General features: G+C 39.0%; 1 protein-coding gene across 1 annotated transcript in view; it reads right to left on the bottom strand.

Annotated features, from left to right (window-relative positions):
* MYO10 (myosin X) overlaps positions 1 to 13,927 on the bottom strand; it is a 302,652-nt gene that overhangs the window by 235,963 nt on the left and 52,762 nt on the right. The window contains exon 2 of the mRNA XM_089674827.1: positions 8,287 to 8,385. Within this exon, the coding sequence (XP_089530953.1) occupies positions 8,287 to 8,385 (99 nt within the window). The remainder of the gene's footprint in view (positions 1 to 8,286; positions 8,386 to 13,927) is intronic.

Below are 13,927 nucleotides of genomic sequence, written 5' to 3'. Positions count from 1 at the left end.
CAGTCACACTTGACTACAAAGAGATGAGTACGGAGAAATCTGTTTGGGTTCCTGCAATTATTATGACTAAAATTGCCCAATTATTGCACATAATAACAGCTAGCACAAACATTTTACCTGAGTAAACAGTAGCAGTAAATTTTCCAGGCAAACCCAAAGTTCCTAAAGTCCTTATGTACACTGTAGAAGGAACACAGTGATGTCATCACCACCCCTTCCCCGCCTGCTGACTGGACAGTGATGGAATAGCAGTGAAGTGATAAAGTCATCCATTTACTCATTCCGCTTTCCCCACCTATCAGTATTTTACCTGTCAGCACATCTGAATGCAGCCCAACTCAATGGCACCTTGTGCTGCTTCTCCTTCCCCCAGTCTGCTGTACAAGGGTTGCAATGGGCTGCAATCAATTCAAATTCAGGTACTTAAACTAATTGCCTTTACAATAATGTGTTTGTGAATACACAGTTGCATTCATTTGTGTATTTTAGATCTTGCCAGGGTTTAACTTTAAACACCTTAAACTGATTACAAAATATGAATAGTGCAACCCACAGCATGTCATATTCAAGCTGGTAAATTAACTGAACGCAATAACACCCCAATAATTTACTAACATATAGTGAATCACAGTTATTTTTCTAAGGAGCACTAACTGGTCTAAAAATGACGAAAGTGTAAACTCGACTTGCCAAAAGCTAATAACTGTCTCAGCTTGCTTGCAGGTAGTGTAAACTATATTACCATACTGGGGGACCTTATTGATTCCAGCCACTCGTGTGCTATATTTATATTCCGAAATTTCAGCGTTTAAGTCTGTCTATAAAAAGAACTCCTCTGCTGGCAAAATATTACTGAATGAAAGACTTTATTGTAGCAGAGAGCCAGGTAGACGTATTTTGGCAGATGCTGTAATATGGCTTTGATTTATAACAGCTGTGCTGCAGCTATTAGATGAGAAATTGTTCAGATTTACTAAAACAAGTAGTCATTTATCTAAATGGTACTAGTACAAATCATGAGGGCCAAAAATTCTCAGGCTATTTAATTACAAACATCAACAATTTTCTGTAATTATCATGATAATTTGCATTTAGTGTCAAAGGAATTAAACCAGGTCTGGTGAGAGACTAGGCAAGAAGGAAGTCAGGAAGAGGCCAAAGAACAAATATTTTGACTGTTAAAAAAGTAAAACTAGCCAGGGAATTTGTAAATGTTTCTGTATATTTCTATTTTAAATATTCTAAACAATTTTAATGCAACTAGAGCAGTCACTTTCCAATGAATCACATTGGTGCAAATTGTCTTTTACCTTAGAACTAAACAAAGTTACCTAAAATAGAAAGCTGTTTCTCCACTGTCCACTGTCATATCTTCCTAACATGCCAAAAGATGGGTAAAGCACATGGAAGGAGAAACCTCCATTCCCTTTCCTTCATGCAAAAGGATTACTCAGTGCCTGGTCACATCTACTAATTGCTCTTGAGCCATTATTTGGCATTTATCCTTTTTGGGGCCTCTCCAATATTACTTTGGCCTTGTCTTTGGGATTACTGACCAGATGAAACATGTATTTTTACCAAAGCTTTTTTTTGTTTTTTGGCAGGAAGAAACAAGTTCCTGTATTTTGCACCCTAAAATTTAATAGTCCACTTGCCCTCTACAGGATGTACCCCCCTTCCTGACCAGACCATTTTCTGTGATACGGCGCTGCATTAATTTAACTGACAATTGTACGGTCATGCAACACTGTACATAAATTAAATGTATGTTCTTTTTCCCCCACAAATACAGCTTTCTTTTGGTGGTATTTGATCACTCCTGCATTTTTTATTCTTTGCACTATAAACAAAGAAAGACCGACAATTTAAAAAAGAACAATATTTTGTACTTTTTGCTAGAACACATATCCAATAAAGAAAATGTAAAAAATCAAATTTCTTCATAAATGTAGGCCAAAATATATTCTGCTACATGCGTTTGCTAAAAAAAATCCCAATTCGTGTAAATTAATTGGTTTATGTGAAAGTTATAGCGTCTACAAATGGCGGTATATATACTGGGATTTTTTTTTTTCTTTTAATACTGGTAATGTCAGCAAACAGCGACTTATAGCGGGACTGCGGCGGGCATTCTGACACTGGGTGAGAACTGACTAACTGCCATTGACATTCCTAGTGACACTAATACAGTGATCAGTGCTAATAAAAAGCACTCATACTGTACTAATGACACTTGGCAGGAAGGGGTTAACATCTGGAGTGATCAAAGGGTTAACTGTGTGCTGTGTGTGTTTTACATTATGTGCTGTACTGTGTTATTTACACAAAGGTCTCTCTCCTGTCAGCTTTCCCTGACAATCGCTGAGTGCCAACTGGGAATCGCTGGCCAGGACCCAGTGATTGACATCCCTAGTCGCCAACAGCGAGCGGGTCGGGTGGCACGTGCCCCCTACCCAGAAATGCAAATCACATATATATACATGATTTTGCCCATCCCTGCCACCCTGTAGCAGTACGTCTGCTATAGGGTAGCGGGCAAGCGGTTAAACAGGTGAACAGTTCATACTAATGCAAAAGCCTACAGTAGCTTCTGGGATAACGTTATAACCATACCCATTTCTTTCAGCTTTGAGCAGCTTAAAGTTCACTTGAAACAATACAGTTGAGTGCTGTCTGCCATACTCAACTATAAAAGAAGTACTGTACTTGAAAATGCAATACTCTTGGACCTTGGAAAAGGACCTTTTTTCCTAACATGCAGTGTAAACACTTTTTTTTCCAAGTTTTTCTATGCAGTCATTTATAGACTGTTCCAGCTTCCCAGTGTAAATGCGGGGCTGGTGGGGGACAATTCCCTTGACTGCATGGAAATCTTGCAAAAAAAGGTATTCACGTTGTGTTTTATGCTAAAATATATGTGTGAAAATGTGGAACAAGCAGTAGGCAGCATTTTAAAATAAATTTTAAGTAGCATTTCCTTCTGCTTTATTTATTGGCATATTTATGATATGCTGCATTGTTTAGCTAATTCAGATGGTGTTCAGACAGTTTGATGAGCATATATTGCTGTATAACGGACAGTGGAATCATAATATTCTTTTTAAATAGTAACTCATGATCTGTCATTGCTCTGACTGAATATAAATATGAGAACATCAGTTTGTCTAATGCAGAAAATATGGTATCTCATAAATCTCTTGTTAACATCGAATTGCATAATACTATTATTAAAGTAAACTTGAACTCAAAAAGTAATGCTTTGCTACGTTATAAGGAAATATCAGCTGAGCCCTAGTGGTACCCTGAAAAATGAACTTTTTGTATTGAACTACTTGTAGAATTAGCTGTGTACTTCCTGGTATGTGAAGGTGCCTAGGCACATTTTGTTGCTGAAAGGATACAGTTGTGTATCTGATATGTAAGGCAATATGCTGCCTCTGACTGCCAGTCTCAGGAGATTAGTAGTTAAGATTTGGTGACGTTGATGTCACTGCTGAGATTCTCACTCATCTCCTTACTAGAACCTCTGACATAGGTAGCAAAACCCTATCTTCACCAAGATTCCTGCCTCCACACAGAGCCAAAAGGATTAGCCACAGGCAGATCACAGGCAATGACGAGGTGCTGAAAGCGGTACCATTATTTTGCATGGAAATATGTAGTTTTTTTTATTGTAGGCTGTAATTTTTAGGAATAACTCACTGAAATCTGTCTGAACAAGAGTCTATTAAACATCCTGGGTATGATAAAATTTGAAACACGAAATCATAAATTATAATTTAAAATCATAAAAAATAATAATATAATAATAATACATTTAATTCAATAATATAATCAAACCAAAAACACTGAAATTTGAAATATAGCGCCAAGTTCGCACATTGCTGAGCAAAGTCGCAAAATCGTTTTCAGTGTCTGATGACGAATTTCCCCACGAATCATTATCACTCAATTCTGCAAGTGGTTCTGATTTACTATCGCTGTTCCCTAGCTGATCTAAACCCGCTTTTGACCTAAAGGGACACTTTTTGGACGCCATGGACGTTTCTCAGTTTCCAGGCAGAAAGAACAGACAAAATGCAGGCAGGGCGCAGGACAAAGCACTAGGGACAAAATGTATGTGAAATGGGTTGAAACAGCAATGTTTTACTATGTAAAATTTGTTTGGAAAAAAATGTCATTTTTTAAAATTTTCAAATTTCCCACCGCCGGCGGCGCCCGTACGTCCCGACGTCACAGGGACCGGAACACAGAAGCCGGATGCCGGCATCGGCCGGAGGAGATGGCCGGGGACGCTGCAGGGGACACATCGCGGGAGCGAAGGACAAGGTAAGCTCTGCAGGGACTCCCTAAGCAACGCTGCATGGTAAGCCCGAGTGTAGCTCGGGGTTACCGCTTTTGGTACTGACATTTTACGCGGGAATACCGCTAGGGAGGTTAAGTATTAGTACACAACCTAGAGACACTGTCTATAGCAATAAATCAGATATTGGAAAGAATCAGACTGGATGTCCTAGCAGGCCCTTTCACTTTCCATTCCCTCCATGTTGACAGAATACAGCTGCAAGTGTTGGCATGTCATTGATCTGTGTCTCTGACCTCATTAGAGAGATTCAACTGATCTAGTTGTCCTGATCACTAATACCACCGAAACTGAAAGAGAGGGAAAGTCTAAAATTCCAGGTTGTCACTGGAACAGGACTATGGGTGGGGACAGCCACAAAAGTGAGGATATCCATTACTTTGGAGACATCTCCTTTCACTCCCTGTTGTGTCTTGGGGCAGGAAGTGAATAAAAATCTTTCCAATGAAATACAAACAACGAAAAAAAATTTAGGGTTTAGATACACTCTAAAAGCAATGAAAATAGCATAACAAATTCACATACATTCTCAGAATTAATAATCTGATTTAAAATGACAGAAAAGCAACAAGGCCTGATACCCATGGACAGAATTCGAGTACAGAGATTTTTGCAAAAGCTCTTTATTACTCTGCAATCGCAAAATTACCGATTGGACAGATCGAAAAGACTGTCCAAAATTTCTCTGTTTTCAAACACTGCCTTATACAGTTTTATAAAACGAACTATTTTGAGTTTTCATAAAGATTTTTGTCTACCTTCAGAAGTGCTGCAGCTGCCAAAAGGTTGTATGAGGATTCGTTAATTCATGGAAGGCATAATGCATTCTTATTACGCATATTTATGAAAAGACATGCCTTTCCAGAAAAAATATGAAGCAGACCATGAAAGGAATAAGTAAATATGTGCAACCAGCTCTATAATAGTAGCTAAGCTCTCTATGGGTCCATGTAATTACATGTATTGATACATTTATAAAGAGAAGACACATCCAGCAACACTTTTTGTACATGATAGCCAGGAAATCGACAAGAATAAGCATGTTATCATCACCAATCATTTAAGTCTTGTAGACATGGCTGTACAACTCAGTCAATGAAAGACAGAAAGGAAAGAGATGTGGAGGGGAATGGAATCATTATCTTTAAAATCTACAGTATTTACAGATTTTTTTTATATCTGGTGACTGTCTCAATCACAATGCATGCCTTACAGAATAAATGCACAATTGGACTTAAGAGAGAAGTATGGCTTTTTATTTTTTTTTCCCCATTATACTTACCTAGGAGCGATGCTGCATCTGTCCCCCGCCGGCTCTACTGCTCCGTTCACACCTATGCAGTTTGCTTTTTGTTTGTTTTACAGTGCTTTTCGCTGTTCATTTTGCTTTTTTCTACACCCATTTTTGCCACGAATTTGCTGCGATTTTCATTATGTTCAGCTTCTTTTTTTTTTTAAAGTGGAATTCTTTTTGTTTACTGGGTAGAATAAAGCAAAATTGTGGCAAAAACGCACTACCATGAATTTCAGAAGATTCTCCATTGAACTCTATTGTAGCAAAAACGCTGCTTCTTGCTTTTAATAAAGTCCCTGACCCTTTCCAAAAATGCAGCAGCTCAAAAAAGCATAGTGAACGTGTTCCATAGGAAACCATGTTAAATGGACTGTAATGTGTTTCTGAAAAAAGCACTAAAAAACGTACTGGTGTGAACGGAGCCTAAAAGGGGGAGGGAGTGGCTGGCTCATGCTCTCAGCGGCTCGCTGGGAGGCTGAGGCAGGTGCCACTCCAGACTCTGGGGTAGATCCCGACTTAGATGTCGGGATCTTTCCCCAGCCTGAACCGGCTTAGTGATGTCAGCTGACAGCAGGCTTCACAGTGATCTACAGGAGGAGTACAGCCAAAAGAGCTGGTCTTTTAGTCCTCATGCACACTGGACGTTTTTACAGCTGCTGTTTTTGGCTTTTGACGTTTTTTTTTGCACAGCCAGTAAACTCCTCAGCATGTTATTCTATGTGTCCATGCACACATAGACTGTAATCAACGTTTTTTGGCAGGGGTGTTTTTGGCTGGAAAAAAAAACCCAGAACTAGTGGGCCTCTAGAGGAGTTTTTTAGCTGTAAAATTGCTCTAATGCTGCTGATAAAAAGCAATAAATCGTGGCAAACTAACATTTTTGACTTCTTAAAAAAAAAAAAAACGCTAAAAACCACAAACACGAAAAAGGCTAAAGTGCCGCAAAACACTAATGGAAAAATGCTAAAAACCACTGAAAAATTCACGTTTTTAATGTGACTTTACACAGCTAACGTTACCAGTGTTATTAAAATGCCCCGTGTGCATGGAGCCTTAAAGTTAATTCATTTTATTCATGAAGCCTGGTCTTGACATTTTCTTGTTTTGAAATGTTGTGTAAAGTTGCACATTTAATATTATATTTAAACTGTTTTTTATACAGTATTGTCAGGGCTCCGGCTATGATCAGAGGTGTGTGGACCAACACAGGAAAATGCAGGCTTCAGGTATAGTGTAAATAAGACAATTTATTAAGACTAAACAACACGAATGCAGTGCAAGGTAAACATAACACAGTGCAAACAACCCAACCTCCAACAGATAACCATATCTACAAAATCAAATGTAGTCGGGCAGGCCGGGTCGGTAGCAAACGGGCAAACAGGGTACCAGGAGCGAGTGGAAAAGTGGTCAGGAATAGCTGAGGTCAGGACAGGCGGAGTTCGTTCAGAGTCAGGATCAAAGCAGAGTCAGGATCAAGCAGGAAGCAGACAGGATGCAGGTACAGGGGCTCATGGGAAACATACACCAAGGCACTGACTGCAGGTCTGACCATTCCTTAAATACACCGCCTGCAATCAGCCTCAGGTGATGGCTGATTGCAGGAGTGAGCTTCTGGTTGCTGAGAGCACCTGCTGGCCAGCCCTGGTACTGCAGCCCACACGGCAGATGAGTCCCACCACTAATGGTGAGTCCATTCCTGACAAGTATATATACATCATGGATAATATCTAAAACATTCCACTGCCTATCCCCCCATAATTGATGCCCAACTTTACAGTATTTTAATGAAGAAACAGAGCAATAGAAAAAAGTGCAGGGAAAGTCATAGTAGTACCCTATATCCTTTAGAGCTCTGTTTCTCTTCCTGAGTTCCTGTTCAGATGCGGCCAGTGTGAAAGTAGTAAATAATGCTAAGTGCATGTGTGTTCAACTCTCTTAATGCAGATGTCAGTCCCTGTTAATGTAAATATCACAGCTAGTGACAATGTTACTGTATGTGTGTATAAACAAGTGACAATCACTATGAATGTCACCATGCACTCATTGAAAGTTAATGCAAGCTTCATTGAACATGTATGTGTGTGTATGTATACTGTACACTTCTGTTCACTATGAATCAATATTTAGCATGAGTATAATTTCCTAGATGTGAAGCAAATATGATTTACAATTAAATTTCTTCTTGATTTGCATATAGGGGTGCATTAGCAAATATATATTTGGTATGCCAATAAAAAGTTAAGCAGTAGGGTTGATTTACTAAAAGGTGAATGTTCACTTGTTTTAGTGAAAGAGGGCTTTCACGTCAATTATCCAATCATGCACATGCAAAAGATCCTATTTTTTTAATCCTTTTTATTTCTCTTGAACATGTTTGGGCCATGAATGGGAACATGACATCACCTTATTCGCTAAGCTAATTGAACATTCACTTTGATAGAAGAAAATGTTTTTGTCCTTTAGTAGGTCTCTCCTAGTGACCACAACAGAAAATGATGTAAATCCAAACAAATATGCTACAATTACATGCCTATTCAGTGAGACAGTGCAAAGTCTAAAGCTGAAATACAAAGTGGAGCAGCATCATGCATCACTAGGAACTATGAAGATTAGTGTAGGTGCTTACCTGATTATAATAGGTTTTAAATACAACAACACCCCCAGCACAGGACTGAACATAACTGGGGTAGTGCTGGCCATTTTCTCGTAACCAGACTTGTGCTCCCTGGTGAAAAAAAAAAAAATTAATTAACTTATACAATGGAGAAACAAATATTTAGTTACAATATTCCAAGTCATTAAATAAACAAAACTGGATGTTCATTTTATCAGATTATTTGATAAGGGTCATTTTCATAAATAATTGTCTGGTCCCATTGCATATTTCCCACGAGGGTCAGTAACCCCAAATACTATGCAGTTCATTGTGCTGAAAAATGTTGTGGATTTACATTTTTTAAATGCAAAGCTGTGGTACAAAATGGACAGTATTACAGATCTGCAGGTAAATTAGAGCCATAAATAATAGGAGAAGCCCCACAAAGTTCCAAAATAGAAAAATTATTTTAACTTGCTTTAGATTTTACCACTTGCAGTTTTTGTTTTTCACAGTCACCCTTATACCATAGTATATTACCTGTTGTTTTTGCAGGATGCTACCAAAATAGGCAATTCAGATCTCTGCTTATTTCTGAACACAGTTTTTTTTGTTTTTTAAGTCCCATGGTGTAGTGAACACACAAAACTAGCACCCAGTGCAAAAAAAAAGTGAGCACAGAAAAAATTGCACAGGGTATACATCTGGCCCTCCTCTGAAGAGAAAGGGCCCTAGTCCTGATCCCCCAGGGCACAAGGCTCCTGAAGTGGACTGAGCCACTCACTAGGTCCACCTAGCCAAAACCAGGCGAACCCCTTTCTTCATGAGGCCTGCCGAAGCAAGGCCACCCCGAGTACTAAGTGGGGCTTCCCCAAAGGGAGACCCCATGAGAGGAGGAGACCCTGACCAAAAGGTCACATGCCCCCCCCCCCCCAAGACTTTCAGGGCAGGCCCGAGGACCTACACTCTACTAATTGAGTAAAGTAAAAGTGCAGACAGTGCTGTGCAAAAGTGCAAGTGACAAACAAACATTAACAAAAAAATAAAGGGAGAGGGGAAGTGGAAAAGTGCTACAGTGAAATACTATGGTGGGCCAATCGGCCAGGAATAAAAAATTCTTCTGGTCCTGGCCAAAAATCTCAGCCCAAGAGGACGGTGGGAAGAAAAGTGTGACTGGTGTAGTGATCATGGTGTCTAAAACTCAAAGTGAGCTCCCTTGCCATGAGAATTTTGGCACCCCTGGACTGCCACTCCAGGGACACAAACCCCATGGGCTTCCTTCTCAGCCGGGTCTTAGGCCAGACCATTGCAGCCTTATCCCTACCATAAAGGCATCAGAACTTAGAATGCTTAGGGAGAGCCTTGCCTACAACTGGGACAAGTCTAGGGCACTAGGCCAGACTCAACCGAGGAGGAAAAGGCTCCCCCACCACTCTCACCATTCCCACCTAATTACATCTGGGATTACTAACTGACTCCTCAATTGGCGAAGGGAGCCAGAATTCTATCCCAGGCAACTGATAAGAACAGATACCATACTTGATCATAGCCAAAAGGCCGAAAAGCCTTAAAACAGTTAAATGCAAACATTTGTTTTTGTTTTGGACAGAGTGGAGATGGATTAGAACACCTATCATGTTTTTATTGTTGTCTGTGTCACCATTAGGGAGATTCACCCTCTCTATTTGTCCTGTTTGTCATTATCATTGAAAGTTAAAGAAAATCCCAAATTTTGGGTTGTTCCTAGAAAGGTTATAGAGGATAAATGTAGTTCTAGTGACCTAGAGGGCCCCAAGGGATTCCCTTAATTTGCAGGGATTTCCTCTCACTTCCTGTTTAGGCTGTGGGACAGGAAGTGAACGTAAATCTCCCCAGTGGACATAAATGGCGAAGAAATCTGTCAGAGGTTATAACCTTCGCTTACTCAAAAAAACAAATTGAAAGAGAAAAATAAAAAAAAAGTTTTGCCTATAATTCTACTTTAAAATACAAATGTGAGTTGTTACAAATGCAACAAAAATGCCAAGTCTTCAAACTTCAGGACAATGTACATCATTAAAGGAGCCTTTTTTACTTATTACTTGTTCATTTGTTTGTATCACTGTTCACCTTTAACTTGCACAACATTTTCAATAAAAATGAATTTAAGACTTCTTAGAGATGACTCATTTATGACCATTGGATGGTTGTAGAAAAAAGAAGCACTGTGTTGTGGTCTGTAGAATGCCTTTCTCCATAGATGATGAGTTCCAGTATTAAAATGTCTATACACTCATAATATTTGTTGTCTGATGTCAACTTATCCAGAGTAAAAGTAGGATATTCGCCTTTGGACTTACTGGAATTCCTCCCCAAAATTAAATAAGCTCAATTTTTTATCACTATAGTTATTCATCTGCAAGAAAAAAATGCACCTTGCACATGTCTAGATATTTAAAGGGACCGTAGCAGCTACTTCATTATTATCTAACATTAGTTTACCATTTAAAGTGCATGGTCTGCTTGTCTAGGAAGAATACTTGGGCAACACTACTGATCTTCATGTGAAAATGCTGTTAATAGATGGAAAAAAAAAATCTGTCTGTGAACAGTGAAAGAAATAAAAGTTAAAAGGAACTATAAAATATTTTGAAATTCTTGCTTGCAAATTAGAATGGTAAACTGATGTTTAAATTTACGTAAAATACTATAAACAACACCAAATTGTTTCCTGCTTTTGCCATTGCCTCTTGCAGTAGAGAGCTTTGCTGCGCTGCAAAGATGCACATGGGAAAATGAGTATACTGATTACACATACAGTATTTGTATTGCTATTATTAAACAAGCTACCAAACAATGGAGAAGCAACTATTTCACTTTTAATGACGTAGGTCATATTGTTAACATGCTGTTACATAATACTTTAGCATTCATGGAAAATAACTGTAGTCTGATGAAACTATTGATGTATTTAATTTTCCATTTGTAATAGCCGTTGAAATTTGAAAATTAAGAAAGGTAGTGGCAGAACAAAGAAATAAATGTCAGTATTATATTTACAAAAACGTGTGCATTCTGTACTAGAGGAAGCATGGTGAGTGCACTGCGAGACCATACTTGTGAAGGCAACAGTAGACTGTTACAATAATTAGGGGCAAGGTCTAGTGCAACTAGATCCCCTGTAAACAATTTTTATATCTTCTGTAAAAATATATCAGAGCTCTTTGTTATATTATTATATGTTATTATAAGTGTATAGTTCTACAATTTCTCCACCTGGACCGTTTTGTAAAAATACACTAGGTACTTTCATCATTAATTGCATATTACTATTCCGATGATTTTGTAGCACAACAGCCAATCAGATTCTTACTAAACAGCAAAGACGTGTTAAATTTAATAACAATTCTTTATACCTCAAACAATACAAGCAAATTCCAAGGATCTCATCCAAGAAACAAGGTTAATTCAGTATAGCAGGAGCTGTGTTCACTCCCAGCGTCCAATAACACGAAAATAAAAATCCAGTTTTTTTCAATTTTCCTTGCATACGATTCAAGATTAAGGGTCCTCTCACAAGGGCGTTCTGTCTGTTTCATCATCTCAGTCATGCAGATTCAGTTTAAATAATTATTCATCAGTTTTACATCAGTTTTTTACATTCACTAACATCTGATTTTTGTCCATTACTTTTTCTTTAACAGAACAGAAAGTTTCAAAATGTGAATGTAAATGAATGATCATCCATTTACATTTGTTTTTCCATAAATGGGTGTCAGACAAACTGCATGCCCGTGTGAAATGGGCCTTACTTTGCTAAGTGAACAGTCTCTTCTTCTTAAGTAAATCACTATGTATCCCCACGTAAGTTTTAAAAGAATGTAAACTAAGGAAACTAAACCTAATTATGAATCAGCACAGCCACTACGTGATTACCCCTTACACCACAAAAAAATAATCAAACATATAAACATAAGTGTAAGATTGCATATGCATCAATAATTAAACATAGGGTTGCTGTGTGTACCATAAAGTGGTTTCACTCCACCCCTCAGTAAATAATGCAGCAAAAGATGCTGCGCAACCCACAAACTTTCACTATAAAATAATATTAAAGTTCAAAACATAAAGTCCAAAGCAGTAAGATCTTCCACCAAATTCTCAACGTATCCCAATATCTCCGTGCACCAATATCTTCTATAACTGATCATCAGTGCTAATCATGCATACACCTCCCATGAAAAGCATATGCTCACCTCTAGACTAGACCCTGATGGCTAGTCAAGGGTCATGTGCACTTGTGCCCCCTTCACGGGGCTGCAAACAGGATGGCTCCAGATACACACACCGCAGATGGTGCCCACTGTTCCACGGATCCTCCACTCACATAAGAAATATTATTTCATTCATGTCAGAAGAAACGGGACTGATAGTGTTCTCCGTATAGTAAAAACCTTTTTTCAATATTTAAAATGACACTCACAAGTCAGTGCTATGTACAGCGCATATCAAACACAAACTCTGTCTCACCACCTCCCCTGCCAACATCAAGAAGGCCACCAACTGACCCTGCTCCTCTGGAAGATTTAAAACAACAATCAAGATCATCACTTTCTGTGGAACCAGCCCCCGTTGGATGTTTACCCATTGTTTAGGTACAATCACAAAAAGCACATTTTTATTAACCAGATCACCATTAATCCCACTCTCCTGCACATGTGTGACCAGCCAAAAAAGCTCTGAACCAGTGTTGCAGCCTTTACTATATCAGAGTCTTTGCAGCTATCCCTTGAATTTCAAAAACAAGAACTGTAGACAATCTAAACAAAAACCAAAAGACCAGGGCAAAGCACGCCTTAGTAGTGAAATAAACTTGTTTATTAAACAAAGATAAAATGACACATAATGCATTCACATGCTCCTGGAATGACACCAAGCTCATCACACAACTGTGAGAATCCACCTTCAGAGTCCCTGTATGCTTGTCGCTAGATGCAATCCACTTGGCTAAAGGCTCTCCCCTGGTCTGTGTGTTAGGAAGAAAAGAGAAGAGTGGAGAGCCAGACACAATAACGGCTTGTTTATGACAGCCCCTGGGATTATGGAGGACTGTAGAGCAACGTGCACCTGAAGGAGGCTGTGTGGGCTGCTATAAATTTGAGGTTACAAGCCACCACAGATGGCTCCATGTGCCACATCTGAACTGTGGGCCATGGGTTGAGCATACCTGATCTAGTTCTTTCATTTTCATAGCCTTTCAAGACTGCACAGCCAAGTGGACAACACCACTTACTGTTAAACCAGAACTAAACAAATGTGTGCTGGGTGTACACAGATAAAAAAGAAATCCTAGGGGAAAGAGTTTACATGCCTCTTCCGCCAAAAATCCCTACCACCCAGCAGTTTTTTTATTTTCTTGTGTTTAATTCCATCTTAGAGTGCTATCCACCACCAGCCTGCCGAATGGACAGTGAAGGAGCAGCAGGAGACTGAGGAGCCTGAGGTTGTCTCTATTTTCCTTCTGCTCTCTCTTCCAATCAGCATGTTCCTTATCAAGAAATTTGCATGTAGAATGCCTGGTTGTCTCCCAGTTTTAACCTTTTCTTTCACAGTCTGATCACCGCTGCATAATAGGGGATTGCAAGAGGTTCAGATCCAAGTGTCTAAACAAGAAAATTGTATAATGCATGGC

This window comes from Staurois parvus, unplaced genomic scaffold (assembly GCF_062004578.1).
Source record: "Staurois parvus isolate SC_StPar_1 unplaced genomic scaffold, SC_StPar_1.0 ptg000153l, whole genome shotgun sequence".
Lineage (NCBI taxonomy): Eukaryota > Metazoa > Chordata > Amphibia > Anura > Ranidae > Staurois > Staurois parvus.
Note: the sequence above shows the minus strand (reverse complement) of the source record. Positions and strands in the feature narration are given on the sequence as shown.